General features: G+C 36.0%; 1 protein-coding gene across 2 annotated transcripts; it reads right to left on the bottom strand.

Moving 5' to 3' along the window:
• Window positions 1-8,272: 8,272 nt before the first annotated feature.
• LOC147853806 (uncharacterized) lies at window positions 8,273-11,941 on the bottom strand. 2 transcript variants are annotated; one of them, XM_087332197.1, is made up of 6 exons: window positions 11,780-11,941; window positions 10,928-10,967; window positions 10,650-10,745; window positions 10,246-10,433; window positions 9,265-9,372; window positions 8,273-8,745 (listed from the first exon to the last, which is right to left on the bottom strand). In XM_087332197.1, exons 1-6 carry the CDS (start codon window positions 11,884-11,886, stop codon window positions 8,274-8,276), a joined length of 1,011 nt encoding a protein of 336 aa, XP_087188323.1. In that variant the 5' UTR covers window positions 11,887-11,941; the 3' UTR covers window position 8,273. The 2 variants fall into 2 exon arrangements, with proteins under 2 accessions (XP_087188323.1, XP_087188324.1); XM_087332198.1 differs by having other exon boundaries at window positions 10,928-11,187; window positions 11,780-11,928.
• Window positions 11,942-19,403: the final 7,462 nt, after the last annotated feature.

Here is a 19,403-nt window from a genome sequence, read left to right as displayed (position 1 = left end):
TAGAGAGAGAGAAGAGAGAGAACGAAGAGAGAGAGAGAGAGTGTGTGTGTGTGTGTGACAGAATTGATCCATTGAGGAACAAAAAAATTTAATTAAATTTCTTAATTAAAATTAAAATTAAAAACCAGAATAAACTGGTTTTGATGGATTTAAGCTCTGATTTTTTCAGAATTAAGCAGGATTTTGGCAAGGCCTCTCTCTATTCACACACACAAGAAAAAAGGAAGGAAAAAAGAAAAACTGCTAGGTTTTTTTTTTTTTTTTTGCTTTTGACAACAACAAAAAAAAATCAGATTTGGGCGGCCGCCCAAGAGGATCGGCTAGGGCAGTTTCCTCGTGTTTTTTTCTGGTCGGATACTGCCTCTCTCTCTCTCTCTCTCTCTCTCTCTCTCTCCTTCTCTTCCTGGGGCCAAGGCCGAGATGCTGCCGCCGCCACAGATTTTACAAGCCTTGAAATCGGACACTAAAAATATTTGTCTATCTCTGTTCTCTTTCTCCCGCTCTGCCTCGACCAAAAACACGAGAACCTCGTAGCTCCCCCATCGAGACATTTTAAGATCTATCTATCCCCACTCTGGATATATCAATAGATAGATAGATATATAATTGAACTTGCTGCTCCATCAACGCGATGACCATGGCTGCTTATTGGCTACATTAAAGTTTTTGGACATCCATATTATTTGCTTTTGGTCAATCTCTCAGCCTTCTTCTTTTTCGTGATCTGCTTCTGGACAATTAGTGCTACTTATCGGCTACATTAAAGTGTTTTGACATCGATATTGTTTGCTTTTGGTCAATCTTTTTGTCTTTTTTTTTGTTATTGTAATTAGCTTACCCTAATGGTAAGTTTATATGCTACTAGCACCATGTCTTGGGTTCGAAACCACATTTCCTTGCTTTGTCATTGTTATTGCATACATATCCTCTTCATTTGCCAAATTACCCGAAGTCTCAACCATCGTTGATCCAATCATGGATGTAAATAATGCACATTATACCCAGTATCCTTTCTCCTCTCTCATACGAATAAAAAATTTAAATGGGATAATTGACACTATATCGATAAAAAAAAAAGATGATTTTCAAAGATGAGTTATATCCAACTCCTCAAGTATCTGACTTGACAAGGATTGATGATTTACTAGATGCCACCTGTGGAATGCAAGGATTGAAGCCATGACCTTCTGGTTTCCATTGGGCAACCGTACCAAACTAAGCTATATTCATCTCTCTCTTTTCTCTATTACATGGAGTGTTATTTCGTATTCTGATCAATGTGGACACTGTTGTTATCTTTTAAGCGCTTTGTGTAGCTATTGAACTTTAATGTGCTTTAGGAAGATGTGCTCTCACATCTCTATTTGTCTCTCCCTTGGCCTCGTACATATAACGAATTTTGATTCGTTTTCTACATCATCTCGACCTTGAGGTTTTGACTTGGGCAAAAGTAGAAGGGGGGGGGAACTTATCGAGTGTCATTAAATGTAAAATTGATATATGACGATGGTGCCTGAGTGCATCTCTTTGATATCTCACACCTTTTTGTTCTCTCTCAAAGAATTACATCGAGCTTTGATTCTTTCCCCTTCGTATAAAACCTTCCTCACTCACATTCTTAAAGCTTTTTCACTATGATCGCTTAAATTTTTTTTAACTTTAAATTGGTAAATGACGTCATTTGATTTGAACGGGATTGGAATAATGTGTAGAACGTTAACACGTGCCATGTTCGCCACCCTCGTTATCTTATTTAACCAGACAATACATATTAAATCTCAACATGGAAGCATTGGATTTATGCCTTATATACAAGAGGACCTAGATATCCCTACACATTTTTTATTTTCACTGCTCATAACTTTATCATGTTGAAATTATCAATCCACATTTAGGTTGTTATAACTTGCAATAGTCAACCCGCTTCGAGTTGTGAGGGGTAAGCATTGGGTTTTTGGGTTTGTGCAATGTGTTCATGCATGCTAAGTTTTTTACCCTAACAATGGTGTTATACAACAGCCTAAGCAAAAGTGGGTGCCTTCTAAAAGTCAAATTCTAATAACATTGTGTGCTAGATGAAACATGTTTTAATTGTTTCCATGCATTCTACCACAATGTGCAACATGTTGACCATCAATGTGTAGCACTTTGAAAGGAGTTTTTCTTGCAATATTGACAATTAGTTGAAACTTGTCGGCCATAAACATATAGAAGAGGAGTGAACAATGATAGTTGTGCCTTTTAAAAACGAAGATGTATAAATAGCACGCGAGTGGAAAATGATAACATTGCTTTTAAAAGTAACTTTTAATATCTTGACCATCGTACGAGACATGTTTACCATCAACATGCCTTCTTAAAGGCAATTTCCAATAACATTGACCATTAGATGAAACTTCTCGTTATTCAACATGCCCAAAGCTAGTGATAATGATAAGTGGTATTCTTTCCTAAATTCACAATCATATCGAAATCACAACTATTTAATGGCATATTTATCTGGAGATATTTCAACATTTTTTTCTTTTTCAATTGAAACTCTAGAAATTTAGTTCTATCGAAAAAAACTTCGTATTATGGCCATTTTAATGTTGACATTTCTGGCAATAAATTAAATGCCGCAAGCTTTGGTAATTGTTAGCATCAATCTTTCTACCAATAGTAAATGCTAATATTTTTGACATCTAATGCTGCTGAAAATATTTCAGTTATAAACAAACTTATAATATGCTAAATAGGAATGCTGTAAATATACAAGTAATATAGTCCCAATAAGTAATGCCTAAAAATTCATCATTCCGAAACTATTAGAAAAAAAAGTGGAATGTTGCAAGCCACGACCAATTTTAGGTGAGCCACAACATTTGGTTTTTTTATTTTGTTTTTATTGCAATCATATGAACTAACTTTAAAATGTTTGTGCTATAAATTGAATACATACAATATGTTTTGGATATAAAATATATATACAGTCAATTGATTTAACTTTGATCAACATAATCAACCGCATATTGAAAAAATCTTTAGAATGATTTTTATTATTAATAAATAAGTTTATATAATTTATATTAAATAATCTATGCATGGGAAAAAAATACAATCTAAGAGTTGTTCTCCCATGAGATCAGTGTCGGGCTTGGAGACTACCCACACAAAGATATTGCTTTCGTTTGTTTGAAAATATTAGCCATGTAATCTTCATCATCCCTTTGCACCAAATTATCGAGCTCAATGGTGTTTGGTCACTATGAAAGAAACAAGATATTGATTGTTTGGTCACTATTAAAAAATTTGTATTGATTGCATCTATTAACAAAAAAAAACGATGTTTGTTTGTGCATTATTCTAACAATCTCAGGCTTGAGGGTGTGATGGCTACATCATACCGAAATCTCTTGTTGTTTTGCAGGAAGACGACATATACCTACAATAAATATTTTGGAAACATTAAGGAGATTCCATCTAAATGCCATTAGATACCTTATTGTAATTGTCGTTAATAGTCCATCACGTAGTATGAGCATCACGATTCACCATATGACAATTATTTTCATTCATGCATCGTTAAGTCTCCCTTATTTTGATTTGTCATTCCTACCCTTAAACCATTACTTTCCTTAATCTTTTAGTAGTTGCATTAGTATTTGGTTGTAATGTAATAAGCTAGCCCTCCTCTTCCAAGCATCCTTCCTCTTAGCTCTCTCCTTTGCAAGGATGTCTAATAATATATGCAAAATAAAGACAATTGCAAAAACATTTTGCAAGGGAGACAATTGGTTAACCATTGACAACTTGATAATTAGTGAATGTCCTAGTTACCAACATTATTTCTCCAACATCTTAGTGATGGTTACTCTATCTAATCCATTATGCATGACATATGAAAGAGTTTTATAGACATGTGTTATTCTTATTTTGATTAGAGTTTGTCATGGCTCTTCCCAAAAGGGAACTAACAATAATATATTGCCAATCAAGTGCAAGTGTGATTCAATGTCGATAGTTCACATGTTACACTTTAGGAGTTACAAGAGATGAAGCCCAAAACTAGTTTCATCCTTGATGAATTTCACATCGCAATGGAGTTTCCTAAGAGGACGCCTCCTATAGTCACAATATATCCTATAACTAACACACTAACATATGGAGACCCCCGAATTTACACCTTCCTAATCATACAATATAACATCTCACTCTCTTTGTATGAGCAATATGCGTTATTCTCTAATATGATTATGGCAATTACACTAAGATGCTCTATCTTAGGGTAAGAACAAGGTCATGCCTACATTAGCATGTATTTCATCTCTCTTTCTTCCCTTGTCTTGCGTTTAAAATCGCAAAGTTGGGCCCTCCATGGTATTATGATGGCATTGTAACCCTTTAATGTGAATATCCTTGAATGGTCCGTAATCGATCCTAAATCCACCATCTCGTCTCTTTCCTCGTAAGTGCATGCACATGCTCTCATGCGTCCCTTTCTCCTCTCTATCTTGACATTCACTCATTGTTAGAGAATCATTCCATCATTACCTCTTTATGACTTTTTCCTTCGATGCTTATAGGTAACCCGCACAATTGATGATAGACAATAAATAGGTTTGACAAATGCTTAGGTGTGTTTATACGTGTTTCACAATTGATCTAAATACCTTGTGCAATGTTCCATGTTAGATGTGCATATCTAGTTTTATACATAGAATCTTGATACATGCATAGTTTTGAAATGTAAAATCTAGCATTATACCGCTAGTTCATTTAGGTTTGAAAATGAGAATTCTTTTCTACATTGAATGATTTTTTCCAAATTACGATATGATAAACCACTATATCATACAAGTTCATATTGCAAATTAGGTGTTGAGGTTTAGGAAAAGGGAAGGAAATTTAACTCTCCAAAAAGTTATCATTAGTCTTAATGAGCTGCAACAATAAATGAAGGTCCTTTAATTGGAAAAGATATCTTGAGGATAGCATTTAGAATTGATGGAGAGACAAGGTCTAGAATAACTCAAATGAAATTTCGACTAGCCTAATCATCAATGCTCAACAATTAAGCATGTTGCATGAGTTCGTGGGCTATTGTTTGTTGCAAATTCATTCAAAAAATGATAACATGGGTTATCTAACGTTGTAAAACTTCATCGTAATTCAAAATTTCTTAAATTGTAAAATGGACTCATATCGAAGCTTGTGGTCATCGGAGACCGATGTCTTATGGTATAAAGGATCAACACTTGTCAAATGCCATGGTATGAACTAGTATGGATATCAATCAAGGTATGATAATTTCAATATTCAACGTAGACAATATTTGTGGCTTAATAACAAGATTGCACAACCTTTTATTTGAACTAAATTCTTTCTCCTAAAAGTGATGAAAGGATTGAAAACTATAGAATTCTCCTTTGTATGATGTCATGAGGTAAAGCGAAGATCCATGATGTAACCATGCCATGATCAATTGTAGATCAAAATTGAAGGAATTTTAAAATAAAATAAAAGCCGTAGCTATTACTATTGAAAATGAGGCATTCAACGCAAAGGTTCTCATGTAGTCAAAAGTCTAGTGTACGAAAAATGTTGAGAAAGATGCATTTACAATGATCAAATGTATGATATTATAGACCATGGTCACAAAATGGCATGGTAGCTCAAACTAAAAGTTGGACTCCTCTCAAGGTATTCTCAATCGAGTGTTAAGGAATCAATCAAAGGCTCGAGAGGAAGTAAAGAATGAGGAATTGATGAAGAAAAAAATGACAAAGTGAATATTTCCATAGAATCTGAAAATAATTTTATTGATAACTATATATAGATATTAAAGTTTTCAAAATTAAGTCACATACAATTCATAAATGCTCACAGAGATAGATCATAGAATCATTCTACTTTTAATAGATCACTATTGATCTTATCTATGTTTCTTCACATTTGATTGAATTACTATACAAATGATCTATTGAATACTTAAAACACACACACACACACACACACACACACACACACACACAATTCACAAATTGTATCATTTCCTTAAATCCAATTGAGCGTTGAATTTTATAAACACCTTATAACAAATGTTTATTGATGACACCCGTCACCATTCAATGCTTCTACATGATTCTTATTCTTACTGCTTAGATCACATTTGTTTTTTATTTATATTTCTTCATTTTTTATTGAATTACTATACGAATAATCTATTGAATACACACAAACACACACAATATTAAAAAATTGTATCATTTCCAAAAATGCAATTGTGCTCTGAATTGAGTCTTTATAAACATAATACAACATATGTTTATTGACGACTTCCATGACTCTTTACTTTTATTCTTTACTAGAAGCTTGTCCTATAGAATAGCACGAAATAGATTCTAGTAGCTCTATCAAACAAGCAAATATGCTTACAATTGGATTCGACCCTCACATTGTAACAAAATTATCAGTTTGGAGTTTATCATTTTCACTTAAGAGACGAATATGATTATTTTCCATGGACAATAGGCTAGTATAGCACATCCACAAGTAGGAACTCTTTCTAAGTCGATTGTCAAGAGCTTATGTGGATTAGACAAGTAAAGAGTGAATCTTGTAATACATATAAGTTGGGCACACTACTTCTAGATCCTTCCTTTCTCTTTGTTTCTCACCATTGTTCCTCTCGTGATTAGATTGATGTATGGTAGACATTATTGTATTAAGAGACATAGTTTCAACGGTTTCTAATGCATAAAAAAAAGTTGGGCACTTTACTTCTAGTCTCTCTTGTTCACCATAACTCATGTTCTAGTTGGAGTGTGATATGAAACATGGTTTCAATGGTTTCTAATACATAAAAAGAGTTGGTCACGTTAATTCTAGATCTTCCCTTTCTCTATATCGATTACCTATGCTCTTCTCCCCTAATTGGAGGGTGATCTTACATACATTGTTATATTAATTTTTAGGAAACATTGTTTCAAGGATTTCTCATGCGTATACAAAAATCCTCTTTAAACACCATCTCATACAATGAGAGAACTAACAATTGAAAATATTGCATAACTAGCCCCACCTTATTCATTTTCCCTTATTTCATATGATATCGGGGTGTGAAAGATAAATAAGAGAGACAAATCTTTACGTCAAGCCACATAAGATGCAAAATGTGAGTGAGGTGATAAAAAAGCATTGAAATATGTTCTCTCTCTAGAGTCCAAACCATGATAGGGCTTGTTTGATAGCTCAATAACAATTAACTACATGGAGATACATAGACAAGTCACTTACCCCATGGCCATTAAAATTGTGATTTATGAAGATGTTGCACTCCTTAATCAAGGCTCGAAGTGATTATTGATGACTAATCACTTATTATAGTTCTATCTTGCCACCTCATTCCCCACATTTAAACTTTGCTTCACCCTCAAACGCTATTCCAATATGTTTGCATCCTAATGTTAGGCCCAACACACAATATGTCACACATTACATCATGAGGGATTTCTTCTGAAATGAATTATCCAACACTACACATCCATTCTTTCAAGCTTTGCTTACCAATGGTAGTGATGACCACATCTTAACGCCTTGATTTGCTTAATGATTGATCAACCTTATCTATCACAAAACATATTTTAAGTGCAGACTTCCTTCAGCCAAGTTGTGACCATTTTGAAACCACAAATTTAATTCCACTAGTCCCAGCATCCTATTTTCCTAAAAACATGTCAACATGACATTAAACCCAGCCCCTCTAAATGATGTGCTGGAAACTTCACTTCGTGAATTCATAATTCCAGTTAAGCACAGCCTATTAACATCCCAAAAACTTCCTTAGGGCTGTTCAAATTCTTACGTTCACAACAAGAACAAGACAATACAATCTCTTAAAATAAATTGTCAATTTTGAATTGTGTGGATAAAGCCTAATCTTTCAGAATAATAAAAGTTTGAATTATGCAATAGAATTATTAAACCAGTAACACAAGCCAATCTCTTCCATGAAGTATATACTGTAAGCTAACCCTATCAAACACTTAACCAATTATCCAAAAGACAGTTAAGTCCTTTGATGGTAGACTCAAGCACATGTTCAATGCCCAAATTGGATATGTTCTAAATTGTAAAACTCTAAAAGACACCTGCCATTAACTAATCAGATAGTGTACCCTTGTTCACCCCAGCTCAGTTTGAATGGGAGTTGAGCAGCCTTTCAATCATTCAAGATGGCAACTTGAAAAGCATTTTACATCATCAAACTGCCAAATTTCCCATCATGAACTTTAACCAGAGCGGCTTGGACTATTTCCATTCTGAGGAGACACATAATCTTGATGTAGTCCATTATCACGCTGAGGGCTACTACTAGCACTACGGCTTGCAGCACCACGACCAGCATCATCATCACGCTCACTATTATTATTCGGACTCCATGCATTGCGAGGTGAGCTGGGAGAAATATCTCTACGATCTTCTTTACGAACTGGACTAATTGAATGGTTCCTTGCAGGGTTCTCATCATTGGGGGCCGGACTCTGCGAATGGCCCCTTTTAGGGGGGTTAACCAGCGGACTATGCGAACGGGTTCTTTGTCGGGGGCTTTGAGTTGGACTATGTGAATAGTTCCTCCGGGGAGGACTACGAGACGGATTCCGTGAACGTGTCCTTTTTGGGCTGCGAGATAGGCTGCGGCTCTCACTTCGTCTCTTTTGATCAGGGCTAGGTGAGTTAACAGCTTCTTTTCTGGGCGATCGACTATATAATAATATATAGAAAAACAAGCATATTATGTATGTTATAACTGGAAAGAAACAAGGGCTTCAATTGCAATAGAAAAACAGACAACAAATTAAATTGTAATCAGAAGAACGAAAGACAATTTAAAAAACACTCAAAGCATTCAAAAAGGAAAATTGGAATTAAAATAAGGGGAGTTACTAGCAAAGATTCAAATGAAGATCAGAAACAGTTGAATTACTAGCAAATATTCAATGTGAAGATTGAATGACCCACCTTATTCGAGAAAAGAAAACAGAAATTCTCAGCATATTAATAGAGGAATTAAAATCAGGGGAACAATACAAGCACATGCTCAAATGAGAATATTTAGGTTTGATTGTAGTTAAAAAATAAGGAGAGATTAAAATGAAACTGTACTGTCAAACATTCACACTTAAGTTCATTAATTGAAAAAAGACAAAAGAAACCAAAACTACAACGAACATCTCAAATCAATGATATAGAGTACACATCAAAGAGCACAGAATTCCTTACCTGTATCTGTTGCGTCTTGGACTATAGCTATGGCTTCTACTCCTACGCCTCCTTCCTTTCAATGGAGACCTTGAACGAGATCGAGATCGAGATGCACTTCTTTTGGCCCTGTCAAAACAATGAATAAAAACATATTAAACATTAAGATCACCTTAGCCAAGATATATACACGTGCCTTTTGGTATCAAGGAGTCACCTGATCTTTTTGCATAGAAGTGTGAAGAATTCCAAAAATGTTAACCAACAATTAGATCAGATTGATGCACACAGCTATTAAGTTTTGGAACATTCATTATAAATGATATCATGGCAAGTTTAAACATTTAATGGTACACAAAAAGGATCACTTTGCTCCTCCCTACTTATTTATCATAAATGGGAATGTCATTGCAGAACATTTCGCTCCGAGAAAGCAATTCAAAGACCAAAAAGACAATGATAGGGAGGACTAGGGCAAAGTTCCTTGCAATTCATTGCAGAGAACTTGAAATTGACGAGTTTTTTCAAAATAACAATGTGAACAATGAACAAAACCAGCCAGTTATCCAACTCTGCTAATGATTTCCCAGTATCAAACTTAGGGTTTATCAAATGTTAAAAAAGTGAAGACAAACCATAGAATAATTAACAATAGTGTAACAATGGAAACACATTTCATCAAAAAACTGTAAAGCCGATGGGGCACCCAAAAAATAAACTTTATATTTACATAGTGTGATATCACAAAATGTTGAATAGCAAATCGTTCAGACTTAGAAAACCACTCACAGGTAACTAAGGAAAACATATTTTCTCCTAGAACACAAACAAACCTTTTTAAGATTTTTAAAAGTAGTAGGATATGACAAACAAGAGAAAATCATTAGATTTAGAAAGAAAGAAAGAAAGATATATTAAAGTCTTCTAAGGCCAAAAATTGGCCCAAAACAAACCTGTGACAGAAATATGTACACAAAACAAATTGACCAGAATGTCATTTACCTGGGACTGTTATTGCAGTTCCGCTCTATGTGTCCTTGCTGCCCACATTTATAGCATTTGTTCTTCCAATCTCCTGCCTTGCAATCTCTAGCCCAATGTCCATCGTGACCACAATTGTAACACCTACCAGTACCAGGGGCCGGGCCTCTCCCAACATAATCCCGGGAACCACCATCACCCCTAGGACCCTAGGTCATCCAAAATAGATGAACTAAATAATGCTCTATATTTCAACAATCACACTTGATAATAATCTATGTTTACGTTTAAAGAACCATAGCTGACAACAATTGATGAGTAATTTAGCTAAAAGTAATGTCGTAATGGGACTGCAATATGCAATTCAAGGTTATAGAATGAAGGTGGCATTGTAATCAAGCATCTATTTAAATATAGATGCATACCCTCTTGGCAAATTCCACAACAATTCTGCTTCCATCGAATGTTCGACCATTTAGGTAATGTCTAGCATCATCAGCATCTCTAGAATCACCAAAATCCTGCTTGCAATTCCAAAAAGACTTGAGAAAATTTACGAATAACAGGTTTTTAACATGTATCAGAGAATATAGAGAAATTTCAATATAACATTTCTTAACACAACTCAGATTGAAAAACAACTTAAAAGTATCAAATTTAACAGGATTCACAGAATGGAAACCAAAGGGAATGGTATACATACTACGAAGGCGAAGTCATGCTTCATGTCCACGTCTCGTACTCTGCGTCAATCAAGTCCATGTCAAGCAAGTAACCAGATACTACTGCCCATGAGATGAGCCAAACACCATTTTTCCAAATTTTCCACCATGACTCTCGTAACTCCACCATGAAAACACCATACGACGACACATACATCAAAAGCATCATTGCAAGTCTACCCATGTGATGGAGGCCACCAAAAATCACCATGACCACCAAAATATTTAACCTCCATCAGACCTTCAACAACATCATCTCTGAAGTTAACAGATGCACGTAGTACGAAACCCATTATATATCTCTTTTTGTGTCACAAATTCACATGACCACTCGCCCCAAAAATGCCCTATCTCAAAACACCACACGTTCCTATTCTCCCTAGAGAAATCTATCAGAATGGGCAATCCTATTATCCAGAAATTGAACCGTAAATCATATATGCTGAAGGACAATGACAAATGAAACTCTATAAAATATGCACCAATATGAACATGAGAAATCAGGGTTCATAGCAAAGTGACAATGATAAATAGGACTTTAACTCACACATAACGAAGGACAATGACAAATCCAACTTTAAATCATATAAATGGAAGGGAAATAAAAAATCAACCTTCAAAACATACATATGGAAGGACAATGAAAAATCAAGCTTCAAAATCACACACATATGGACAATGACGATCCAAACTTCAAGTCATAATATCAATCAATGTCACCACAATGAAAATCAAACTTTAAAACAAACATACCAACATGAAAATGACATGTTGACTGTTAGGATTTCAGTTCATGGTGTCATCCATTATGTAAGATATGCGCGTTTACATACCTGCCATATTTACTAAAAATATCTTCAAGGTCACGGCTCCGTGTGCGTCGAGAGATATGACCAACATAGAGTCGTGTTGGCCCAGATCGCTCATCATACCTTGGCATGTTCGCTACGTTTGAGCTGTATCATTGCAAATCATGTATAAATAAGCATGCAATTTGATATGTCTCATATCTTTATGAACAATTCAAGACTTTCTTCAAAAGTGTAAAGATTCATGCAATGCAAAGAAATATAAAATCACAGCAATGGTATTAACACAAAATATAAGCCCTACCAAAATTAATCAAAGAACAATATAAATATACAAAATCTGGACCTAACAAATTTATTTGTTTACTTCAACAGCTACCAGTACCATATGATGAAGTCGTAGCTTCATGAAATGAAGGCAGTTGATGCAATTCACAAAACAAATAGATATAAATGGCCGCTTCCACAAAAACCAAATATATTTCCCAATATCTACAAGGAAAACATTTTCTTGTTTTGTCCACGAATCCATATTACTTTATTCCCAACGGGTTTAAGACGTTCTGGCTAAATATCGAGAAAGATAACTCAGTGGGGTAGAGCATGTGATTTGAACAGAAATTGCTCAACGCGATTCTATTGTCTCTATAATAATTACAAGAAGAAGAAATATAGTAAACACCCCTTTTGATATACATGGATTCATCTTTAATTTATGTGAAAATAGTAAACTGTAGAGAATGTATGTACAGGTATAATGTTACAAACCTGAGGAAAAGTGAGAACAATGTGAACATCTTATCCTAAGTTCAGCAAAAGGAGTTAAATGAACTAACACTAAATAACTGCAGAGAATGGGAAAATGGTGGCGAAAAAACTGAGAACAGAAAAGTATCACAGAGTACGACTCTTTAATCTGCAGAAATCAGGAAATTTTCTGATATATTCTCGAAGAAGAAAATCAAAATGGAAAGGAAACCCTAAAACAAATCCCCAATTTAAGATTTTTTTTTGAATTCTTTCCAAAGAAGGATTATACAGACAATAAACAGAAGAGAAATAACTTGAAATCGAACTCTGGAAAACATTCCAAAGGGAATGCAAAAGGCCTGAATGTTTTCTCTAAACATGAGAAATAAACAGATCACTACAGATACCAGCATGCCTTAAAAAGCCCCTAAAAGGAAGGGTCGTTTCTGAAAATTTTCGTTACTTCTCATTGATGAATCCTTGAAACATAAGCAACAGAGGCGGAGAGAGAAGCCTTTTTCCGAGGAAGAACAAGAAGAACAAGAAGAAGAAGGAGAGCCAGACCAAACCCTAGAAATGGGACAGGGAAGGAAGGAAGAAAGAAACCAGAAGAAGAGAGGGGGAACATACCTTGAAGATGCGAGCGATGGCAGAAACAGGGGGAAACAGGGGAAAAAGCAGAGATCTGTTTCTATATTTATTGGGTGAAAGAGAAGAAGGGGGAGGGGGGGCGCCTGGTGTAAACTGCCTCTAAGTTAAGGACACTCTACTCTTCTCTAATCTTCTAAGCTCTTCTCTTCTCTACTCTTCTAAGTTCTTCTCTTCTCTAATCTACTCTCTCCGAAAGACTCGCACACGAGTGCCAGGACCCGAGCCGACCCGGCCGAAATCTGGCATCGGGTCACTATGATATAATGCTCTTAGATGGCCTTCCGTCTGCCGATCATATCCCATTCTCCTTCTGTCTGGATGCTCTCCTACTAGCGCGAGACGACCTTCGAATGATGATGATGATAAGCTCATGAATCGCAAGGTCAAGGGATCGATATAGGCTGCTTGGATCGACCGATTTTGCGATGCATCTACAAAGAACGAGGCCCTAGCCCCCTGGCGAGGATCAAACCTCTGTGACTCTCTCGAATTTATGACTTTCGATGTTGTAGTGCGGACCATCTAAGAGTCTTCCCGAGAGAGAAGTTTTTGTTGGTCATCACTTGATCGGTTGATGCTCATCACCGTGATAAAGAGTATTTTCAAACGAGTTATATGTCGCTTGAGTAATTAATGCTTCGCTTTCACTAGTTGGTTGTTGATGAGTTTCCTTTGACCGCAAGAGTGAAGTTGCCGATCCTTGCACAACTTATTGATGCTTAATGTCGTGAGTTGATAGTGAGGCCCTTCCTTGGGTCTTACAATATACATTATTGATCGTTATGCTAGTCTTATTATCATGAAATAATTGTGACATATCATTCTTGTGTTTTTTAAGAGAAGTAATTGATCCATCTTCTTTTCATGCTTGTTTCTTGATTGATTTTAAGCAACATGTACCCCGTTACTTCATATGCATGCTTGCATGTGTTTGTGTATGGAAGGGACATAAAAATGCTCCAAATACCGATTAACTATATATGTTGTATAACATGCACAAATCATTGGAGCTCATTCGCGGCATGATGTGTTGTTGACATGAACATTTTCCTAATTCTTAAGTAGAACATACACAACTCCAATAGTGGGGAAAGATGGGAGGGTTATGTCCCAGGATCCAATTTGCACACATACCACTCCAATAATTTAATGGTAGGCATTTATGATAATGTATGGATTTGAACCAAAACCACACTCACCATATGATTTACTGATTTCCCATAAGATATGCATGAAAAGCTAAAAATTGTTACAGTTTGAATTACAAATATTCAAGATCATGTCAAGTTTTGTGCAAACCAACACCACTGGCCACATTTACTCCACGAAAGGTATGTGGGTGTACCTAAAGATAGACAAGGCAATTACTCCACAATTACAAAATGATTTTAATAGAATCCAAACATGGAGATTCCCATGTTATTGTCTAAGCAATGCATATTTCTCAAAGTGATAAAAATACATGAATAAAGAAGGATCTCACAACCTATACATATAGCCTTTGCATGTTACCGTTTATACAATGAATGAAGAAGGATCTCACGACCTATAAATCTTGCAAATAGGGAAACAACTTCGATACAATGACATGGTAACTCGTGGGCAATAAAAGGAAATGATGCATATAGAGGACGATGCACAATACATCCCAAAATTAGAACTGAATCAATCAACCAAAAACATGCAATACTTGTCACGTGTCTTATCTTGAACTATGACTCATGAGGTAAATACAAGCATCTCTTTGAGGATGAGATAATTTAGGAGTTGCTTGAACCTATGTAGGATTCAATTCCCAAACATTTTGTCTTGACGCTACTGAGGAGAACAATGAAAATGACAAGAGGGTGTATTACATCCCTAAACATTTGGATCGGCATTAAGCATGTGAACATGCATTGGTTAAGCAATTCTATTATTGGTGGTACAAGAAGGCAAGCATGTTTGGGCTCAAAGGTTACTTCCAAGGCTCAAAAGCTTGACAGATCTATCAAGTTTTTTAGTCTAGCTCCCAAGGTCAAGGGTGAGCATGTTTGCGCTTTATGGTTGGCAGGTGTGCATGTGCTAATACATGTACACTTTGTGTGTACGTTCACAAGGGTCCCAAGCTAATAACATATGGTAGAGCTTTAATATTGTTGTGGTACTTGTCAATGAGTCGCGCCCCTTTAGATTGCTCACACATAGACACCTCATTGACATATAATGTAATACAAGAGAACTAAGTAATAGAGTTTGTATTTTTGCCACCACTCCATTTTCTATGTAAGTCTCATGTTTCCTCTTATTTCAACGATAGCCATGGGTTTTGACTATTGCTCAGATCAACCTCCTCAATCGACACATGTTAACACATTCATCCCCCAACGATAGTATTGGTGGGGTTGTGGGATGAATGTTAACATGTGTCGATTGAGTTCAGTGTATGCAACAAATAGGTATTATTTCATACATGGGGATGACTATATGCATTGTGATCGGAGTGATAATCAATACTGTGTCTCTCACATCAAAGAGCTAGTTGGAGCTTGACATGGGATGGGATAAGTAGCTCATCATTCTAATGATTCAAAAACCACAATATTCATGAAGTATAAATCTAAATTTTGAATATATTAGGAAGAGTGGGAAAAATGGGGAGGGAGTTTATGTAGGTGTAAAACTTGTGGAAAGACTGGCAAGGAAACATAGGAGTATAAGGAAAGTAAATGTATTCAATGCACAAGGGAAGGAGTTATATTCAGTGTGTGGCGTTGATTATTAGTGGGTGCCAAATTGTAACCGGTCGTGCCAAATTGTGTTATCTGTTCCTTTGAAAAACACCTTCGATGAGCCCACAAGCTATCGGTGTCAAGGGATCGTGTTACGTGGAAGCTTCTTCTACACAGAGAAAAAGAGAGGAGAACAAGGATCGTACACGGGCTACAACCCGTTAAGTATGAACGTAGCCCAATTTACGAGTACGGGGAGAATACACAAATAGAAGTTTAGAAAAGACGAAACTTATATTCCATGATAAAGCTTACAACGATTACAGTACTCGGCCTCAGCCGGAAACAGTACGTACAGAGCTTGCTCCTATGATATTACTTTCGCTCAGAATGATCTAGGTATCCCCCTTGTCGAGGTACGCAGACCTCGGTTTACATACTTTTTCTTCATACAGAGCCGAGCCGTCGGCTGACTGTGAGGCTCGAAACTCGGCGTTTTCCTAAACTCTACCTTCCTCACCTACTAGCCTTACCTACCAGCGTATTACATTTAACAATTTATCTTTTTGTCCCATGGACAACAAATTGATAGTCCCATCTAACATCTTTTTTAGAAGTAAACTCATTACTAACTCCATGACTCACCAGGACCTTGTACTACCTTCCATAACAATATTCAATAATTTTTACAAGGTTACACAAAGTGTTGTAGCTTGGTTGGTTGTCCCACCAAGACCAAAACAATTCGAGTGTGTGGTATGATGCAATTTGTTTGATTAAACCTACATGCTACGCGTGAGTTCCAAGTTATAATATCAAGGTTAGGAATGTTGGTAAAACCAATGGCATATAAAACATTTATGGGTGAGTAATGTGTGATCAAGAAATAACAAAGGCATTGCAAAAGCCTATAAGAAAGAAATGTTTCTATCGATGAAATTTTGCATTGGCTAAAAAAAGACAAGCACAAACTTGAAATTGTCACACCATAGTTATGAATCGAGAATCTTAAGCAACATACATACATACATACGTACGTACGTACACACACACACACACACACACACACACACACACACACACACACACAATCAACATTTGCCATGGATACGACACCATGAATGCTAATCGATGCACCACAAAGACTTTGGAATATCCATAGTAAGAATTGCGATACAATCACGAAGTTATGCAATTGTGATTGACAAACCCAAAGTGTTTGTAAAACTTAAATGGATGAAAAGCACAATGGAATGAGGAAAACAATAGATGAACTTTGGGCAATGTGATTGAAATTGTGAAGTGTTCACGGACAATCGCATGAATATTATTTTCACAGCATTGAAATTCGAGTTAATGGATCAAATCAAGCTTTGCGACGAAAGTATTGCTACAACAAAATGTTTTTTGGATTACATTCTACAAAAATGTGACGAATCATGAGATTACATGGTACGGATCAATATAAAAGAATGATCAGATGGAAAACATATGATTGAAAAAAAATGATTAGCTTTTAATGGATTAATCAATACCTATAACAACTTTGGTTGGGAGTTCTAGTGGTAGAGGCATGCAAAGAGACCATGCTTGTAAGGAAGGAATGCCTTCTTCTTTTCCAATGGATCTTGTGGTGATGATTTGTTGTTGTTCTTTTTCTTGTTGTTGTGATCCTTCAATGGAAACCTCCATTCAATACTACTAGTTCTCCCTTTGGTCACATTGCTAGGTTTAGTTAATGATTCCCCATGCTTATCCTTAATCACATTCCTAATTAACTTATCCCTCTTTTTAAGTACAAGAAATGGATTTGCCCCAAGGAAATCTTGGAATGCCGATCTCTTTGGATCCATACCTTTCATCTCCGATAGAGTTGGAGATCTTGTCCCCTCGGAAAAAACACATTTTGTTGAATTTGAGCTTAACTCTTTGTAAGCATTAATGTCATTGGCACTTTTAATCCCGTAGTAAATGACATCCTTATCACTATTAATCCCTCCATAATTAGCTCTAATCTCACCCGGCTCATGATTAGCGCCAATAATCTCATTGCCTTGATCTTTGAATGAGCAATATGCACCATTAATATTGCAATCTGGGTTGTGTTGGGACAAGTTTTTGAATCCGTTATATTTTGAAATGTCGAGGTCGGGATTCGCACTAAATCCTTGGGAATGTTTATTATTGTCATTGTTATCATTTGAATGATTGCAATTCAAGCAATAATTGCTATGCCCATTAATATTACCTCTAATTCCACAATAACTCGAGCAATTATTTCCTTCCTTCATACTAATATCATTGTAAATTGGGTAATTATTGCTTTCATTAGCACAAACCCTATGATTATCTGAGTGGTTAATGCCATGATTAGCAATAATTCCTCGATGAGTACTCGAATGATAAATGTCACTATCGGGGTTAGCCCCATGGTAATGTAATGAGTGATTGATGTAGCAATTGTCATTAATCCCATGATGATTTGAGTGACCAATGCAACAATTATTGATATTTTCGAGATGATTAAGGCCTCCATTAGAGGTACAATAATCAAGGTAGTAATTTCCGGGTCGATCGAATGCATATAAGATGCGATCATTTGGGCGGTCGATTATAGATAGTTGGATCAACGTTCGGATCTTACCGTTGTGAAATAGTTCATCCGCATGCATAGCCATATAACAAGTGGCTTCTTCTTCTGTGCTTTTGAATGTGAAGGTATGATCTTCTCCACAATCATCATGGTAATTAGCATCAGAAAAATCATGATTAGGATCAGAAGTATGATTAATGTCACCATAACAATCAAGATTAGGAGCATCAGGAATGCTATGGGGAGAATCATCAAATACATAACCATGAAGACCCATTTAATAGTTGATGCTAATCTTTACAATTAGGGGATACTTAAATCCTAATCTCTACAATTAGGGGAATAGATATGTCCTAACCATGAAAACCCATTTAATGGTTTGTGCTAATCTCTAAAATTAGGGGATAGATATATCCTAATCACTACAATTAGGGGATAATTTATTTCCTAATCAATGCCATTATATATTGTTTGAACTTTGGGATATTAATTGAAGAGCTAATTTCCAAGGATTTCTAAGGCAAGACAAATATGCCACTTTCTAAAGGCATGGTATACATATACATATATATAGGGTGGATGGATGCTATTATATATTGGTCATGGAAAACCTTGTGTGAAAGGGACCCAACACCCATGCAAATATATATTGGGTACCCAACTCCCAACATAGGCTATATTTCGGGGCCCTGATCTCATTCCTAACTCGCGATGAACTGTATTGTGTTGTGTAGCGCAACTAACCTCTAATTTATAGGCATCTCTCGAACCAAGTTTAAGGTCCCAACAACATGGCATTTGGATTTCACAATATATGCATTGATACACAACATATTTAAAGGATTTCTAAAAGCTTCAAGCGGTAGTCTTACCTAGTCTTCAACTCACGTACCACTCTAGTCTTCAACTCACGTACTACACACACACACACACACACACACAC

The sequence above is a fragment of the Azolla caroliniana genome, unplaced genomic scaffold (genome assembly GCF_043228905.1).
Source record: "Azolla caroliniana isolate FFs.n. ecotype wild unplaced genomic scaffold, voAzoCaro1.0.p SCAF_16, whole genome shotgun sequence".
In the NCBI taxonomy this organism is placed as follows: Eukaryota; Viridiplantae; Streptophyta; class Polypodiopsida; order Salviniales; family Salviniaceae; genus Azolla; species Azolla caroliniana.
This window is presented reverse-complemented; position numbering and strand designations above follow the sequence as displayed.